The sequence below is a fragment of the Phaseolus vulgaris genome, chromosome 7 (genome assembly GCF_051622355.1).
Source record: "Phaseolus vulgaris cultivar YP4 chromosome 7, ASM5162235v1, whole genome shotgun sequence".
NCBI classification, from domain to species: domain Eukaryota; kingdom Viridiplantae; phylum Streptophyta; class Magnoliopsida; order Fabales; family Fabaceae; genus Phaseolus; species Phaseolus vulgaris.
In genome coordinates, this window is record NC_143504.1 from 11521879 (window position 1) to 11538345 (window position 16467).

General features: G+C 33.2%; 1 protein-coding gene and 1 long non-coding RNA gene across 2 annotated transcripts; both read right to left on the bottom strand.

Annotated features, from left to right (window-relative positions):
• Positions 1 to 666: 666 nt before the first annotated feature.
• On the bottom strand, positions 667 to 1524 carry LOC137828545 (uncharacterized). The gene is made up of 2 exons (XR_011083905.2): positions 1054 to 1524; positions 667 to 838 (listed from the first exon to the last, which is right to left on the bottom strand). It is a non-coding gene; the product is annotated as an uncharacterized LOC137828545 (long non-coding RNA).
• An 828-nt stretch (positions 1525 to 2352) lies between these two features.
• Positions 2353 to 6697, bottom strand: LOC137828546 (ABC transporter G family member 21). The gene is made up of 5 exons (XM_068635166.2): positions 6269 to 6697; positions 5233 to 6040; positions 3800 to 3970; positions 3532 to 3710; positions 2353 to 3403 (listed from the first exon to the last, which is right to left on the bottom strand). Exons 1-5 carry the CDS (start codon positions 6500 to 6502, stop codon positions 2750 to 2752), a joined length of 2046 nt encoding a protein of 681 aa, XP_068491267.1. The 5' UTR covers positions 6503 to 6697; the 3' UTR covers positions 2353 to 2749.
• Between the last annotated feature and the right edge of the window lie 9770 nt (positions 6698 to 16467).

A 16467-nucleotide genomic window follows, 5' to 3' on the forward strand; every position in this document is an offset into this window, starting at 1 on the left:
TTATTTATTAGTTGTATGATTTTAATTTAAAAGAAGAGACTATTTTAAAAAAATGCGAAAAATCTACGGATTAAGGGTAAATTTTGAATTGAGGTGTTTATCCGTAAAATGGATAAAAAATTATAGATTAATTGAAATAAAATAAAATTTTAAGATATTTATTCATAGAAATAAAATTTAAAAAATAATTAAAACGAAACTAAAATTTAAAGTGTTTATTTCTAAACTTCAAGAGAAATACTTTTTCATTACGCATTAATCCATTCGATCACTTAATTACATCTTAAAAAGGCATTACAGATAAATACACGTAAGCAATCAAACATGAAAGGAGTTTCTTTTTCACATACTTTTGTTTTTGTCTTCTTGGTTGGTTGCGGGTTTTATTTATTTTTTACAATTTTTTTCATGTTTGTCTTTATACCTAAAAAAAAAACTCCTTTTTTATTCACTATTTTCATTCACAGCAACAATTTAATATTTTTTGTAATATTTGTTTTGCTACAAAAAAAAAAGGTATTGTAATTTAATACTTAATAAAAAAAGGAGTCCAAAGAAAAAAAAAATGAGGTATGACAGGTATTTTTATCTAGTCCTGATACAGTGGTGTGTGGGAAAAAAGATTGTATCAAAATTAAAGAAGATTTCCGGTTGATGAACGTGATCTTACAATAAGTATGTTTTATTTATCAGCCCAAGACAGCTTGTAGTAACATGACAGGAAAATAACATAAGCAAGTAATATAGAGTCTACAAACAGTAGCGCAACAACATGTTTGAAAAGCACCATAATCCTTTAGTCATTCATACATCTTCAGCTTATTCATTTGCTGCTTCCCTGAAAAAGCATTCAAAACACTATTTGATCAATGCCATAGAGAAGTCAATTAAGGAAATTCATGCATGCATGCATTCATTGTTGTAGGCTATGGTGTGAGTGTGACATGAGTACAATCATCACTTTCCAAACTGAGATACATGATTACATGAAGTGAACTTAAAATAGAGTTTGTTTATATTCACACATATATGATATATATACATATATAATACCTTCTTCCTAGTCTGGCTTGGAGTTTTCTTTGGACCTGGTTTGGAGGCTGGGGCTTTGGGAGTTCCTGAACTAGGTTTGGCAGCAGTCTCTTTCTTCACCTGCCCTGCGGAGTAAGGAGATTTCTCAACAGGTTTCTCAGCTTTGAGTGATGCCATTTTACTCTACTATTCTAAGCAAACGCTTCTCTTAGCCTCAGGTTTTAACGCTACAGCATACATCAATTTATAGCTGAGTTTAATCATAAGCCAATTATACCAAATTGCCAGAAACCATTATCTTGAGGGAATGGAATAAACTCAACTATGAGCTAATGGAGGGATAATGCTGCAGCATCTTATGCTAGGCAGCAGATATTATTGATGTATGCTGTTTTATTGGGTTCATATTCTACAATTTGGTTTCACATGTTGAGGCCTGCATGATTCATATGCTGTTTTATCAGAAGCCTTCTGGAAGACTGGTATTTCTTCGTTTGATAACAGCTATATACCTTTTCAATTTATAGGATATAGATAATGGGTTCTTATCCTTATATGTAAAAGGCAACAGCAAAAGTAGGTGCCTGACATATTCCAAGAATTAACAATTAATTGTTTGTGACTTTTTTCTGTTAATGAATGAGATTGATTTGGTATTAAATATAAAGAAGATCATATACTTGTTTTGTGTTTATGTTCTACATTTATGCACGAATTTGTTAGTGAGAAAACTTTTTCTTCTAAGTTATTACTGCATCAATTTCGGGAGCTGAGATTAGTATATAATTTGTGTTGAGAAGTTTTACATGATCTCTGCCTCTATTTTTAGTTGAAATCTGATCAAAGGAAGCCCAAAATTGGATGGACCTTTACTTGTCCAGGATAATATAAATGAAGACTTTGTCCGTGCATTTATCTTTTTGTATCACTGATTAAACTTTATATGATGAAGGGTTCCTCGATGTAGTAGTCTGAGAAATAACAGAACATATTGATTTAAAGGAACATTGCAAAAATAAATTCTTGATGAAAAATATTCTTAGTTAAAGAACAATTAACACTAAAACAGTTCATTAAACTAAGTTATTAATTTTTTTAAATCATCAATTGAGCAACTGAACTGTATCAAAACTGGATTTTTTACTGTACAAAATCTGGAAATATTATTATCTATATGTTTAACGTTTTATTTTCAATATGTATAATATCCCAGTGTTTAGTTCAACATTTATTACAATTTTTGTTCCATCAAAAACCAGTCCCACTGAATCGTGATAAGTAAGGAGTCTGCTACAAACACAATCATTGAATGAATCCATGTGAAGAACTAAAGTAAGCAAATTATATAAAGAATGAACAACAGTGTGCTGGTCTGATAGATAAACAAGGCCAGATACATATTTCTTAATAATACGTTACAAGTAGCCACACAAGTGTGTTAATGAAGATCTAAAATCACCTTTAGATGCCAGCAATAAACCATTGTCCTCTTGATAACTAATACACTAGATGGAGTCTACTGGTACGGCTGCTTGTTCTCCATAAAAAATTGGACTATATTCAACAAATTTTGATCGCTTCATTTATGTTAATTAATCACCAGGGCTTAAGATATTCACCTTACAACTTGAATCGAATTACCACACTAACTGAGGTGGTGATTCGAACAACCAAACTTGAAATAAATAACATGGTCTCTAATTTGTTAAGTCTTTAGTCAGTGAGGCTGCCCCATCCTCAAGGCTAGATATGCCACAATTCTGTATCCAATTAACATTACAGTCAATGCAGCCACTTCACCCCACATGTTATCATCAAGCTCCAGACACTTTATGGCAGGGAAATCTCTCACTCTACAATGTAACCCTGGTCCACACTCATATACCTCATTTATTGGATACTGGACTGCTACCAGAAGCTTATAGCAGTAGTGACTGAAAGAAATGTACTTCAACCATGCTATAAAAGCAGGCATTTGCTGAATATAGTAACCACCGGCCAAGAGAAACACCAGCATGGTCACTGAAGCTAGAGTTGTGGCCTGCTTCACATCCATGAGGATGGCACCAAGTGCTAGGCCTATGCCTTGAGAAACTAGCACATTAAAAAGCATGATCAAGATGGTTAACACAAATGTGACCAATGAAGGCTTGAGACCACCCATCCAGTAGGAAATAGTTACAAATATGGTAGGAAGCACTAGCTCCATTGGTAAGTCCCCCACCATCCTGGCAACATAGTACGAGGAGAGTTGGTACATCCCTGAAGATCTTTCCTTTATTAGCATTGGCCTCTCCAGAGGAAAGGCAAAGATGGCATTGAAGAGAGGGAAAAATCCCCAGAAGATGGAGAAGAAGAAAAGGAGTCCCACCTGTTACAAGGGTTATACTGTTATAAGTAGTACTACTAAATAAAGTTACCACTTTCTATTGAGTAGTGCAAAAATGTCAGCATCTTCGAATTTTCATCCGAAAAAACAGCATATAGGTTCATAAATACCTGATCTTGTACATGGGCAGGATCAGAGTGCCACCACAGAAGTCCTGAGAGAACGGATACAGACAGTACTTGGAAAATCCTTAAACCAGAAAAAGATTCATGCCTCCTCTCTTGTAAACCCCTCTTAAGAAGCACCCTGAATTGGCCCCACCAGCTGGTAGTCCATTGGTTATCAGAGCCTACAAGGCATAAACAATGACCATTTAGCCATGGTGTTATGTAAAACTAACTGTTGTCAACATCAAGAGAGCAAGAAAATTTCACTTACGTCTAGGTGTTCCTGATGTAAAAGCCAGAGGGTTAGTGTTATTTTGTTGAATGTCTTCTTTAAGAGCAGGATATAAGTTTTTCTTGAAGGATGAAATTAGGGACTGTTTGACTGAAGCTTGATCCTCATTGTGGTCTATCTGATCATCATGTTTGACATCAGCAACTATGCCTGCCAAACCACAGAATCTAAAGTATTAGAACTCGTCACCATGCCTTTCAACAAATTCGATTCAAATCAAATAAATATTTTTACTTATGTGACCAAATATTACAAGACATCCAACGACCACTCATCAACCATGTTTGAAGATGCTTCCATCATCACTATTTTCCGTGCTTCAAATATCTTGTGCAATTATAGGGAATTCAGTTTAATTTCTCATCCAACTTTAGAATTAAAGTACAACGGCTTCTAATCGTCATAACATGATCAACACTGGCTTAAGACTCAATTGTTGTTAGGTTGTTGATTAAAAATTGTGGCTAAAATTGGGCTGCCAGAAAAATCTTTTACCTTGAAGAAAAAGTACCACAGCAGCAAGGGTGAGAGTAAAAGTAACGACTCTATATTCAAAAAAGAAAAAGAAAGAGAATTACAAGCACTTGTGAACGGAGAAAAAAACAATTTTTTTATAAGCAATATGGAAATATATCCAAAATGATTTGAAGGTAAATGAAAGGCAATAAACACAAAGCAGCTCTAACATCTTTCACAAAACTTGATCCGGCCACCATGAGAATCGGATCATTCCAATCACCTTTAACATGTATTAGATAAAGTTTGTTCAGTATTGCATAAAGTTTGTTCAGTATTGATCTAAGGCATCACAAAAGATGGATGAATGACTTATCAATTTACTGCTTCTTATTATGACCCATTGTTACCAGGTGTCGCCGCCTTGACAACACATCAAGGTTCATGAGTTCAGATAAAATCTTCAATCTTTACACCTCCATTATTTAAAATCTGAAAATGAACCCTCACCTACCCAATTAACGACAAGTGTAAAATCTCAAAGAGTCAATGTTGTTTCGTGAAGTTGACATCCACAAACTCCCAAAATTTCCTTTCGCATCACAAAAATAAAAAACAGCAACGTTTCAGTTTTCAAAGTCATAAAGACATGTTGAGTAGTGCCCCATTGACAAACTTTCAAAGCAAATTCCCCTCACCATACCACATATTAAAAAATTTGTGGTCAGCATTAATTTAACCACACACTTCTCGCTATACTTTATATTAAATCTAATCTAATCTAATCAATCATCATGTTTAGTTTAACCCTACCTCACTGGAGCAGTAAAATTTTAAACATGTATAACATCATATATTTTAAAATCATGTTCAACCATGAACTTTTTTCACTCAATAGCTTTTTATGAAACTAAAATAAATGAACCCTTAATTTGACCACACTACTTAGTACTTACCATTAGCAAGGTCAAGGAGGAAATCTGCCGGGTTCATGAAATTGAAAGCCGGGACATACCCAATGGATCCGAGATAGTCCATGACCCGACCAGCATGCCCGCTATAAATCGGGTACCCGTCAGACAAGACCACCACCTTATCAAACATCCTGTACAACCGGCTGGAAGGCTGGTGGATGGTGGTGACGACGGTCCGACCCGCCCGGGCGAGCTCTCGGAGCACCGACACAATAAGTTGGGCCGTGGTGGAGTCCAAACCCGAAGTTGGCTCATCGACGAACAACAAACTCGGGTTGACCAACATCTCCTGCCCGATACTGACCCGTTTCCGTTCCCCACCTGAAATGCCCCGGAACAGAGCCATGCATCCTCCAACAGGGCTATTACGACACCGTGTGAGGCCAAGCTCCGAGATCACCATCTCCGCGTGCTCCTTCTTCTCTTCTCTGCTCAAACTCTTTGGCAGCCTCAACAGAGCTGCGTAAGTGAGAGTCTCCAACACTGTGAGGTGAGGGTAGAGAACGTCGTCTTGGGGAACGAACCCAACCTTTCGTTTCACGAAGGAGCTGTCGCTGTGGCCGTTGTACGTTATGGTGCCGGACACTTTTCCGGCCAGCCTTCCCGCCAGGGCGGTTAAGAGGGTCGTCTTGCCGCTCCCGGAGGGACCCAGCATTGCCGTTAACTCGCCGGGATTCGCTACTCCGGTCACGCCGCTCAGCACCTTCCTTCTTAGCTTGGACTCATTACGTAAAACGCAACCCTTCTTCTTCTGGCTTTCGAAGGTTATAGTGTAAGACACGTCTTCGAACTACACCACACAAGATAGACAAATTTATACCGTGATTAGAGAAACATTCTTGTTACAACTATCTCTTGTATCATATGTAGAATGCCTTTTTTAGATCAAGATCAAGCTGATCTTTCTGCATATAAATTATGTATATTGTTTCTATGACAAATATTTGAAGCTAAGAAATAAAATAAAACAAAGGTAACAAATATATATATTATGAGGAGAGAGAAGATTGATGAGTACTTTGAGGGTAATGGGGCGCAAGGATTGATGAAGAACGGATAATCTTGGTGGTGGTGGTGGAGTTGGCTGAGTGTGATGCTGCGTGGGAATGTCATTATCATCGAGTTCCAGACTTGGTTTGATTTTGTTAGTGGTAGAACCTTCTGGTTCATGATGGACGGAGCTGGTCTCTGATCGGGTTGATATGGGTGGAATGTTTGGTGCAATAGTGGTTTCTTGCTCTGGGGGCATCATCTCAGAAGTTGGAGATCCACTGAGATATGAAAGTAGTGATGAGAAAGAAGAGATGTTAAGATGGTAGTAGTATAATAATTAATTAACTGAAATGGATTGGAAGGAAGAGCAGAAAGGAGAAAGAAGAGGAAGGTAGAATCACATGAGAGAACAGGTGTATGTATAAAGTGGGGAAGCTAGGCACGAGAAGCACACAAGGATGTGATTGAACGATAGCACAATATATAGTCTTAGGAAGAGAGAGCACCATCTGCAGCTACTGTGTTGGTGTTGCTGTCACTACTGTTGTTTGCTGTTCAAGGATGTTTTTGTTTTGTAATTTGTTGGGTATGCTCAAATAAGATAATAATAAGAATAATAATACTAAAAAGGAATGGGTTTTGGTATCTGCTATTTTTCCTTTTGTTTTTGGGTTTTACCTTTAGAAGGGGAAAAGTATTGTTGATGGATGGATGGATATAATGGCATTGCATTCAACCCGGCCACGTGTGTGGAGGGCATTTATTTGATTCCTTATCTTTTCTGTGAAAAAAGTAATGCAGATTTTTAAAGTTGATAGTAAAAGTTTTGTAATAATACTAATAATGAAAACAGCTTCGGGGCCCAATATCTGATTTCATAATATCCACTTCCTCAAAGTATGAAAATGCCTAATGCCTTTTCTGCAGCTTCCACTCTATCATTACTTTTTTTTTTACTATGGTAATTAACAAAATCAGTTTAAATTTATAGTATAGCTTCTAAGAATATATATATATATATATATATATATATATATATATATATCATCATCATCATCAATCAAGCATATTCTGCTATAGCGTGGGGGATTTCTGTTTGCTTTTGTTTTATCCTCTCATATAGTCAATATAGAAATTGATACATTTGTGTTAGAAAGAAAATGAAAAATTTAATGGACTTGGTGATATGAGTGCTAAACTATCTTATATTATTAGATGTAATTAAGGGATGACCTTTTTCATTATGTAATCAAAATCAGTGAGCATGTACTTTATTTTAGATACAGCTACCCGAAAATATCTTATAAAGTAAAAGGTGAAAACTCTTTTTACATATATGAAATTGCTCTATAATAAAGCTGGCGAACAAAAATTACATATGATAGATCAATTATCCGTAAAATTGTAAAATACAACTTCAGATAAACAAAACAAAACAATCTAAATTTCATTAAAAACAGAGTAATATGAAATCTTTTAAAATGAGAAAAACGTGTTGTAAGTAGTGCATAATATATAATAAATACAAAATTAATTTCTTAAGGATGAAGATAATTATGAATTTTGGCATAAAATGATAAAAATCTTATATCAATTAGAAATTAAGACATTTCCTAATATATAAATAAGTGTAAAATTCACTTTATAAGCCGGTTTTATAAGATTGAGTTAGACTTAAAATTCATCTCTTAATATGGTGTCAGAGCTATTTTAGAGTATATATCTTAATGATATTTTTTTTTGAGTTTATTAAGTCATTCATATGCTATCAGACTGTTATTGGACTACCCATAAATATATAATTTCACCGCTATCGGATTACTTATAAATATATAGTCTTATACACGTGTTGACAATCTTGATATGAAAGAGTGTTAAAGATTTCGTATTAACTAGAGATTAAGATATTTTATAATATAAAAGTGTATACAAATCTTATTTTATAACTAATTTTATAAGATTGAATTAAATTTAAAATTTATTTTTTAATAGAAATTATTGTATGTTATTGAAAGTAAGTTCAATTTTCAATCTTTTCTTTATCATTTCCAGCTAAACATTAACAGATTTATCTTGAAAAAATCTTATCTCTTCTACTTTCAGGCTCTACTTTTCTTTTGCCTTTTGACCGTAAACAACATGCATGCTACCACCAATAAAATATCTTGAATTATATGTACTGGTCTTAGAAAAAATAAAGACTGCAATGCATAGTCCTAGACCCTTGTTTTACTGTAGAAGAAATGGGGTAGGACACCAAACAAACCTGTACTGAAAGCACATGAAAGTTCTTTTTATATATGTAGGTAGGATAACCACCAAAAAACACTTGTAGCCCTTTGCCTTAGACTCTCTTTATAGGGTATCTGTTTTCCGAGGGTGTGTTTGAAAGAAAGAAAGTATAATAAAAAAGCATTGTTCGCCCAAAGACTTTCTAGGTGTCAACTACCGATTCATCAATAGAAGTTGTGGCGGAGATTAGTGTCGTCTTTCCCATAAAAGGCATGGATTACAGTATGGAGTCATTATCATTGAAAGGGAGCTTCTTTTAAACCTTTTACTTTCAATTAATAAGTTGGGGGTAGGTGAGTTTTTTTTTCTTTGTTACTGTGATCATCTAAGCCAAGCCATGTTTAGAAGAAGAACCTTGAGGATAGCTCAGAATATTTTTATTCAATTTGCAGATAGTTTAGAACTTTCATATTATCTCTGAAGTTAGAAAGGTTCAAGACATTAATAGAATTTGTGGTATTATCATCCTAGGAAAAACAAAAAGATGAAGTTAATTATTCTGCAAAATATGAGATTAATTAGGGTTAGGGCTACAAATTGTTGTTAAATTGGAGGTGGAAAGGTTATAGGAAGGACGAATAATATATTCAAAACACATGAATATATTCCCACTATTCGCTATATATATGTTCCACCTCACAGTTGGTGGCTGATCAGAGGAAGCTAGCTTAAGAAGATTTGAAATGAGGTATAATATTCTAAAACTCTTTCGACCAAATATTCAGATTATATCTTGACGTTACGTGTCCAAATTTTGGTGTTGAAGAGGATTAAAACCCTGCCTACAAGTAAGAGACAGTGACAGAAGAAGACACTCAAATTTTAAATAAACAGTTAACAGATGCATGTTTTTCCAAATTGAGAATTTGAGATCATGATTTATCACAATGCAGTTGCTTTTTTCCTTGAAGGATTTCACTAATGCAAACTAATATTCATCATTTTACTATATTTTATACTTAAAGTTGCATTCCTTTTCAATTACAATATCGTTCTTTTTTTTTTCAATTTGAGTTTCCAACCTAAAATGTAATCAGCGGTGGAAATTAAATAGAGAAATTAAGATAGCATATCTTCCATCACTGTAAGTATTCACATAACTAAAATAACATTATATGTAGCATGTTAAATTATTATTAAAGAAAAAGAATAATGGAGAGTATTAAGCTAAACTTATGCCACAAAAGTTTACAAACCTAAGGTAACTCAAATATATTTTTAAAGAAATCTTTCCTAACTTATCAAGGATATTTTTAAAAAAATCATGTTTTGTGGGTAATATTAAAATTAGTTAATCTATCGGCAGATTTATTTTTCTTTATACATATATGTGTATGTATGTATGAAAAAGTTTTAAAATACATTAATTTATATTTCTTGATGCAAAATGTTCTTTTTTTTTTCTAATATTACAAACCAAAAAATATAATTTATGAAAGCCTTAACCAACATATGGATTCACATTCGATCCATAAAAGAATTTCATCCCTTTGGATTTGTTTGCTCAATTTTTATCATATTAAAAGCCTGTATAATACCATTATTAACTATAAAATCACTAATGTATTCTCTACTATATATTTTTTAAGAATATGATGAATGAACACGATAACCTTTACGAAAATCATGAAATAGAAATCAATTTTTAGAGACCAAAATAATTAGTTGCAATAGTAACTAAATTAGAGACCATTTTAGAAACTAAAAAAAAAAATTGGTTTCTAAATTAGTTTCTATTATTGTTAAATAGTTTCTAAATTGGTATCTAATTAGCAACTAAGGTTTTTGCTACCAAATTTAGAAACTAAATAATTGGAAGTTAAAATCTTGGTTGCTAAAATTAGATACCAATTTAGAAACTATTTAACAATAATAGAAACTAATTTAGAAACCAATTTTTTTTTTTTAGTTTCTAAAATGGTCTCTAATTTAGTTACTATTGCAACTAATTATTTTGGTCTCTAAAAATTGATTTCTATTTCATGATTTTCTTGTAGTGTTAGTTGTTCTCTCGATAATATATTTTATACAAAATAATGAATTAATTGAATAAAAATGAAATATTATGAGTGTTCCAATTCATACAACAAAAATCTACAAGAATTGCAAATAAAAAAACATACTGCAGAGTGTATATTGAGCTCAACAAACAAAAAAAGACAAAAGATTAGTTATACACTATATCCCCTAATCTCGATGAAGCCTTATAGAAGCACATATGCACCACAATTTACAGGAGATCATAAATCATTAAAATAAACGAAGAATGTTACTATCACTAGTGCAAAATGTTAAAACAACTACTATTTTTTTAATGCGTTTTTACTTCAGACGCAGTCTTTCAAAACATGGCGACATTTTTGAAATTGCTTTGATTTAAGAATGTGGTTACTACAAATAGTCGCATTCTTAAATCAAAGCAATTGATTTATGAATGTGGCTTTACCTATAGCCGCACTCTTAAATCAAAACATATGATTTAAGAATACGACTATTACAAATTTGCGCAATGTAACACAAATAATAGTGGTCAGGATGGAGCAAAGATCAGGTGTCCGTGTGTTAACTGTTTGAATGGAAGGATACCTGATGTTAAGATAATCAGGGAGCACCTTCTATGTGATGGGTTTCTTCGATCTTATACAACTTGGACATGGCATGGTGAATTATTAAATTTACCACGTGTTTCCGTAACTGAAGAATATGTGGGATCCACCATGGATGATGCAGTACATGATGATGTAGATGATGATCGATTGGAGGACATGATTCGTGATGTGGGAGCTGACCCTTTTGCAGAAGCGCATGGATATGAAAGTATGTCAAGCGATGCAAAGACTCCATTGTATCTTGGATCAACTAACTTCACACGATTTTCGGTGGTGTTAAGATTGATGAATTTGAAGGCAATAAATGGATGGACTGATAAACGCTTCACGAAATTGCAACAGTTGTTGAAGGATATGCTTCCAGAGGGAAATAATCTACCTAATCATAATTATGAGGCCAAAAAGATTCTTTATCCAATGGGTATGGAGTATAAAAAGATACATGCATGTTCTATTGATTGTATATTATGTAAGAATTGATGGCTTAAACAAGAGGGGGGTAAATTGTTTGTCAAAGATTTTCACAAAGATTGTTTAAGAATGAACCTTTATCAAACAATCACAGATAAACAATTAAGGAAAGTAATCAACCACTGATATAGAAATTGTTTTTAGAATTTTAACCGATTGAAATTGCGTTTTAATCGGTTGTTTATACCAACAACATAAACATAATTAAAACAAATAGTTATAAGGAGTTAGAGATAGAGAGATTTACACAAAGAATTTTATATTGGTTCACTCAACCTTGAGCTACATCCATTTCTCAGAACAACCTCTGAGTTCCACTAGTAATCACTTACAGATTACACCAACACATCACAAAGAGGTGACCTTAAAAACCACAAGACTCATTCACCCTCTTTGCAACACCACTCACCTCAAGTCAGAACACCCTCTGACTTTGCAGGATTTCACACACGCTTACAAGTTTATGAAAGTACAATTACAAGAATCTTGAAAGGAATAGAAAACACCTGAGATTACACAAACCAGGAAGTCCTATGATCAAATCTTGTATCAGTGCAAAGCTTCAACAACAATCTTGCAAACCTTTTGAAAACTTCTTTCAAAAACTAATCTCAATCTCTCTTTGATCTTAAATCTGTGTAAAAACTTGTTGTTTTGCTTTGAAAGAAGGGCTATATTTATAGCACTTAAAATCTAGCCGTTCAAGGCAACATTTATTAGCTAAAATAGTTTTGATCACATCCAAAACAGTTAAAACAGGTTTTCAAAAAACTGTTATGAAAAACACAATCAACCGGTTGAAAATACGTTTTAACCGGTTGAATTGGTTAGGCAGTTATCTAACCAAGTCAAAAATAGTTTCAAAACCTCTAAGTAAGCCAAGTGACAAATAACCGAATATTTCGATAATTCTATCGGTTGTTTTTCTCTTTACTTAGAAAAACTCTTTGCTTTTTAAAACAGATTGGGCAAGTTTTGTGCAAGTGACAAGAACTGATCTTTACAAGGATTCTAAACATTAAAATCTAAACCCAAACCAAAAGCAGCACAACTTCAAGCTTCATCATGGATTTGAAACATCAAAGCTCTCATGCTCAACATACTATACAGGGAAGATTTTGAATTGTTGAAAAGTTGTTTGAGGTGTGGGTTATCACGTTATAAGTTGAAACAAAAAGATGACGATACTGTTATAAACTGTTTTCTATATAAAGAGAGGCACATCTCACATGAAAGATGACTAAGTGATCACTTTTTTGAACACAAATCAAAGAGTTTTCATTGAGAGATAAAAGTTTTGAATGTTTTCTTAGGTTCTCTTAAAGAAATTCAAGTGTGCTTGTTCATTGTGTGCCTTGGTCAAGGTTTGAGGTTTTGTCACTGTTGAGCAGCAGAAAAGTGTTGTTGTTTTGGTTTACTTGCATTGTCTTTTCAGGTGTTTTCTTTCCTTATTCTTTCTTGTATAAAGGTGATTGTATAAACACTTCTTGACAGGGTTTCTTAAAGTGCAAGTGTTGTTGAAATAGTGTTTTTCAACATTGTATGTCTTGTTCTTGAAGGGTTCAAGAACCACAAAGTTTTTGTAAGTGTTTTTGGTTTGGTTTAGTGAATTTCACCTTGGTGTGATGTGAGACTAGATGTAGCTCTGAATGAGTGAACCAGTATAAACTGTGTGTGCCTTATTCTTCTCAATCTCTACAACTCATTTATACAAATTTGATAATCCGAAACAAAATAAATCTGTTGATTTAAAACTGAATTTGTTATTTCTGGGTTGTCACATACTGTTCTTCAAGATTATGAAAAAGTTTTTGGTTACTTGTGGATATCTGAATTTGTGTGTTGGCTGATTAAAGGAAGTCATAAACTCTCTGAAATATCTTTGTTCAAGATTCACATTCTTTTCAAGATTGGTTGTTAAAGATTCAAAGTTGGATTTTTTGTTGTAATATATTTCTTAATATTGCTGTTGTTAAGGTGCCTACACTGTTATGGAAAATCACTCACTGAATTTCAAACTAATCTGGTCAAGGTTCTGGATTTGAAAAAGTAATAAGAAAATAAATCTGTTTTTTTTTTCTCAGGATTACTGGAAAACAGTTTTGGTTGTGAAAAGTTTTTAAAAGCTCAATTCACCCTCCTCTTGAACTTAGACACTAATAGATCCAACAATGTGGCATCTTCCTATCATTCCAAGGATGAAGCGTTTGTTTGCAAACCCAAACGATGCTAAGAATCTTAGATGGCGTGCAAATGTGAGGAAATATGATGGCATGTACCGACATTTAGGTGATTCTATTCAATGGAAGAAATTTGATGATGAGTTTCCAGAGTTTGGTAAAGAATCAAGAAATATCTGACTTGGTTTAGCTACTAACGGAATGAATCCGTTTGGTAATATGAGTACAAATCACAGTTCATGGCTTGTTTTACTTGTTATTTACAACTTACATCCTAGATTGTGCATGAAGTGAAAATACATGATGTTGTCTATGATGATATTCAGTCTGAAACAACTAAGAAGCTATGAGTGTGGCTATTACATTATGCAATGCATGGTTACCAATGTAAGACTAGGCCTGTGATTGGCATGAGGTAACATGATGGTTAATTATCTTTATAATTCTTTAAGATATGTGTACATCTTAAAACTAATTTATGTGAACCGTATTTTGTAATGCAGTTCTTCATGGATGAGCAACCAATGTCTTCGGAAGCCATAACATATGTGAGACATTCTTGGTCCACATATTTCATCAATTTTTATAACTCTAGGATAGCTGATGATCAATAGTGTAGTGTAGGAATTATATATATATATATTAGTGTTTGTAATACAATTTTATGAATATATAAAATTTGATTCTCTGAATTTATGTATTTGTCTGACTGGGTTATAATTGAACAAGTTAATTTATATGGGAATTAGCATTAAACAAAATGAACTAAAAACAAAAAACAATGATTTACAACGATGACTATTTACCATAACCGCATTTATGAATGCAGCGCAAGATTTATAAATGCGGATCTGGTAATAGCCGCATTTGTAAATGCCATTTAAAAATGCGGCTATGGTAATAGCTGCATTCATAAATGCATTACTCCTCCCTATATAAAATCATTCATAAGCATATATGAATGCGGCTATTGACCATAGTCACATTTATAAATGGCATTTACGAATGCGGCTAATTAGCCGCCTTTTTATATCTTCGATTTAAGACTACGTGTACAATAAATGCGACTATATAGTTGTTGTTTTAAATGTGTATTAGTCGCCTTTGTTTTTCCTTTCTGCACCAGAGTATCCATACCTCCAAGATAGCAATGCACCTACATAGATATGCATGGCCAAAAGAGGATTTAGCAAACTAGTAGAACTAAAAACCAATTCATGGGAGTCACTATTGTTCTCATCACAGAAAAAAAAAGTTATATCCTCCAAGATGTAAAAATGCCAAGGTTGATTGACGAGCTTTGGCAAAACCTAAGATGCAACAGATGTTGATAACCATGCAAAGTCATTAATTCAATTGTTGCACTTTCGCCCAACAAAGTTGCTTCACTAGATAATATGTATTTGAGCACTACATTAGTTACCATTTAGTGATTTACATTGACTTAGAACATGTGATTTGATCGTATTATAGTCTTATTCATGTTGGACCACTCTTCCCTACTTATCCCGTGTCATGATATTTCTCCACACTTCGTATATATATTCTAGGCACATGCACCAATCTGAATACGAGAATTATTCGGTACCTGTAATTTCCATTAGAACCACTCTCTCCTTTATTCTATCCTCCATATCTAATCATCACCCAGACCCCTATATCTAGTATTTTTGTTTGCGTACAACTATTATTATTTTTTTATTAGCAAAATACAACTACTATTCTTAAATAACCTAGACATCATGAAAGCTCCTTTTACTTATCTGAGAATTAAAATAGGGGGAAACCATAAGAGACTGTGCTTCTGGGAGGGTGTGATTGAAAATACTAGAAAGAGATTGGGGAAGTGGAAAGGAAAGTTTATGTTGATGGCAAAGAGAATATATCTTATTAAAGTCGTTCTCACTTCAATTCCCTTGTTTTATATCTCTTGTTTTTATATGTCGGTGTCGGTTTTGAAGGAATTGGAAAAAAGACAAAGAAACTTATTGTGAGGTTGGGGTTCGGAGGGGTGAAAAAATGCTTGGGTATCATGGGATAGGATATGTAAGTCAAGAGATGATGGTGGCTTAGGGGGTAAGAGATTTAAGATTATTTAATATCGCCCTTTTAAGTAAATGGATATGACGTCTTAAGTCAAATAATAATGGTTTGTGGAAAGAAATTTTGGAATCTAAGTATGGTGGTTGGAAGGGATTCACTACAAAAAAATTGATTTTACATACAATACAAATTCTTATGTAACACCTTAAATTCGTATGTAAAACATAGTTACATATAAATTACATATGAAAAAAAATCCGTATGTAAAATTGTCGTAGGTAACTATTACATACAAATTTAAAATCCGTATGTAATTATCTTCAGGTTTACATGATTCGTATGTAATTTTCTTTAGATTTACATACAAATATATCCATATGAAAATTCTCTTTAAATTTATATGTAACTATAATTTTATTTTTCTTTTTTATATAAAACGAGTTCCAAACGTGCATATACAAAAAGTCATTCTAAGACCATTGGAAATAAATTATAACTACATGCTTTATTGGAATAGATACTAATATATATATATATGCTTTGTTGGAATAGATACAGAGAAAGATATTATTTTTGCCTTCTCACCATATATCTCAATATATAATAATACACAAGTAAATGTTATTCTG

Coding starts and splice junctions, on each gene's coding strand:
- LOC137828546 (XM_068635166.2), bottom strand. CDS start 6,502: ATGATGCCCCCAGAGCAAGAAACCACTATTGCACCAAACATTCCACCC. Junction 3,971..5,232: donor CCTCCTTGACCTTGCTAATG/GTAAGTACTAAG, acceptor GTGGTTTGGCAG/GCATAGTTGCTGATGTCAAA. Junction 3,711..3,799: donor TACATCAGGAACACCTAGAC/GTAAGTGAAATT, acceptor TATGCCTTGTAG/GCTCTGATAACCAATGGACT.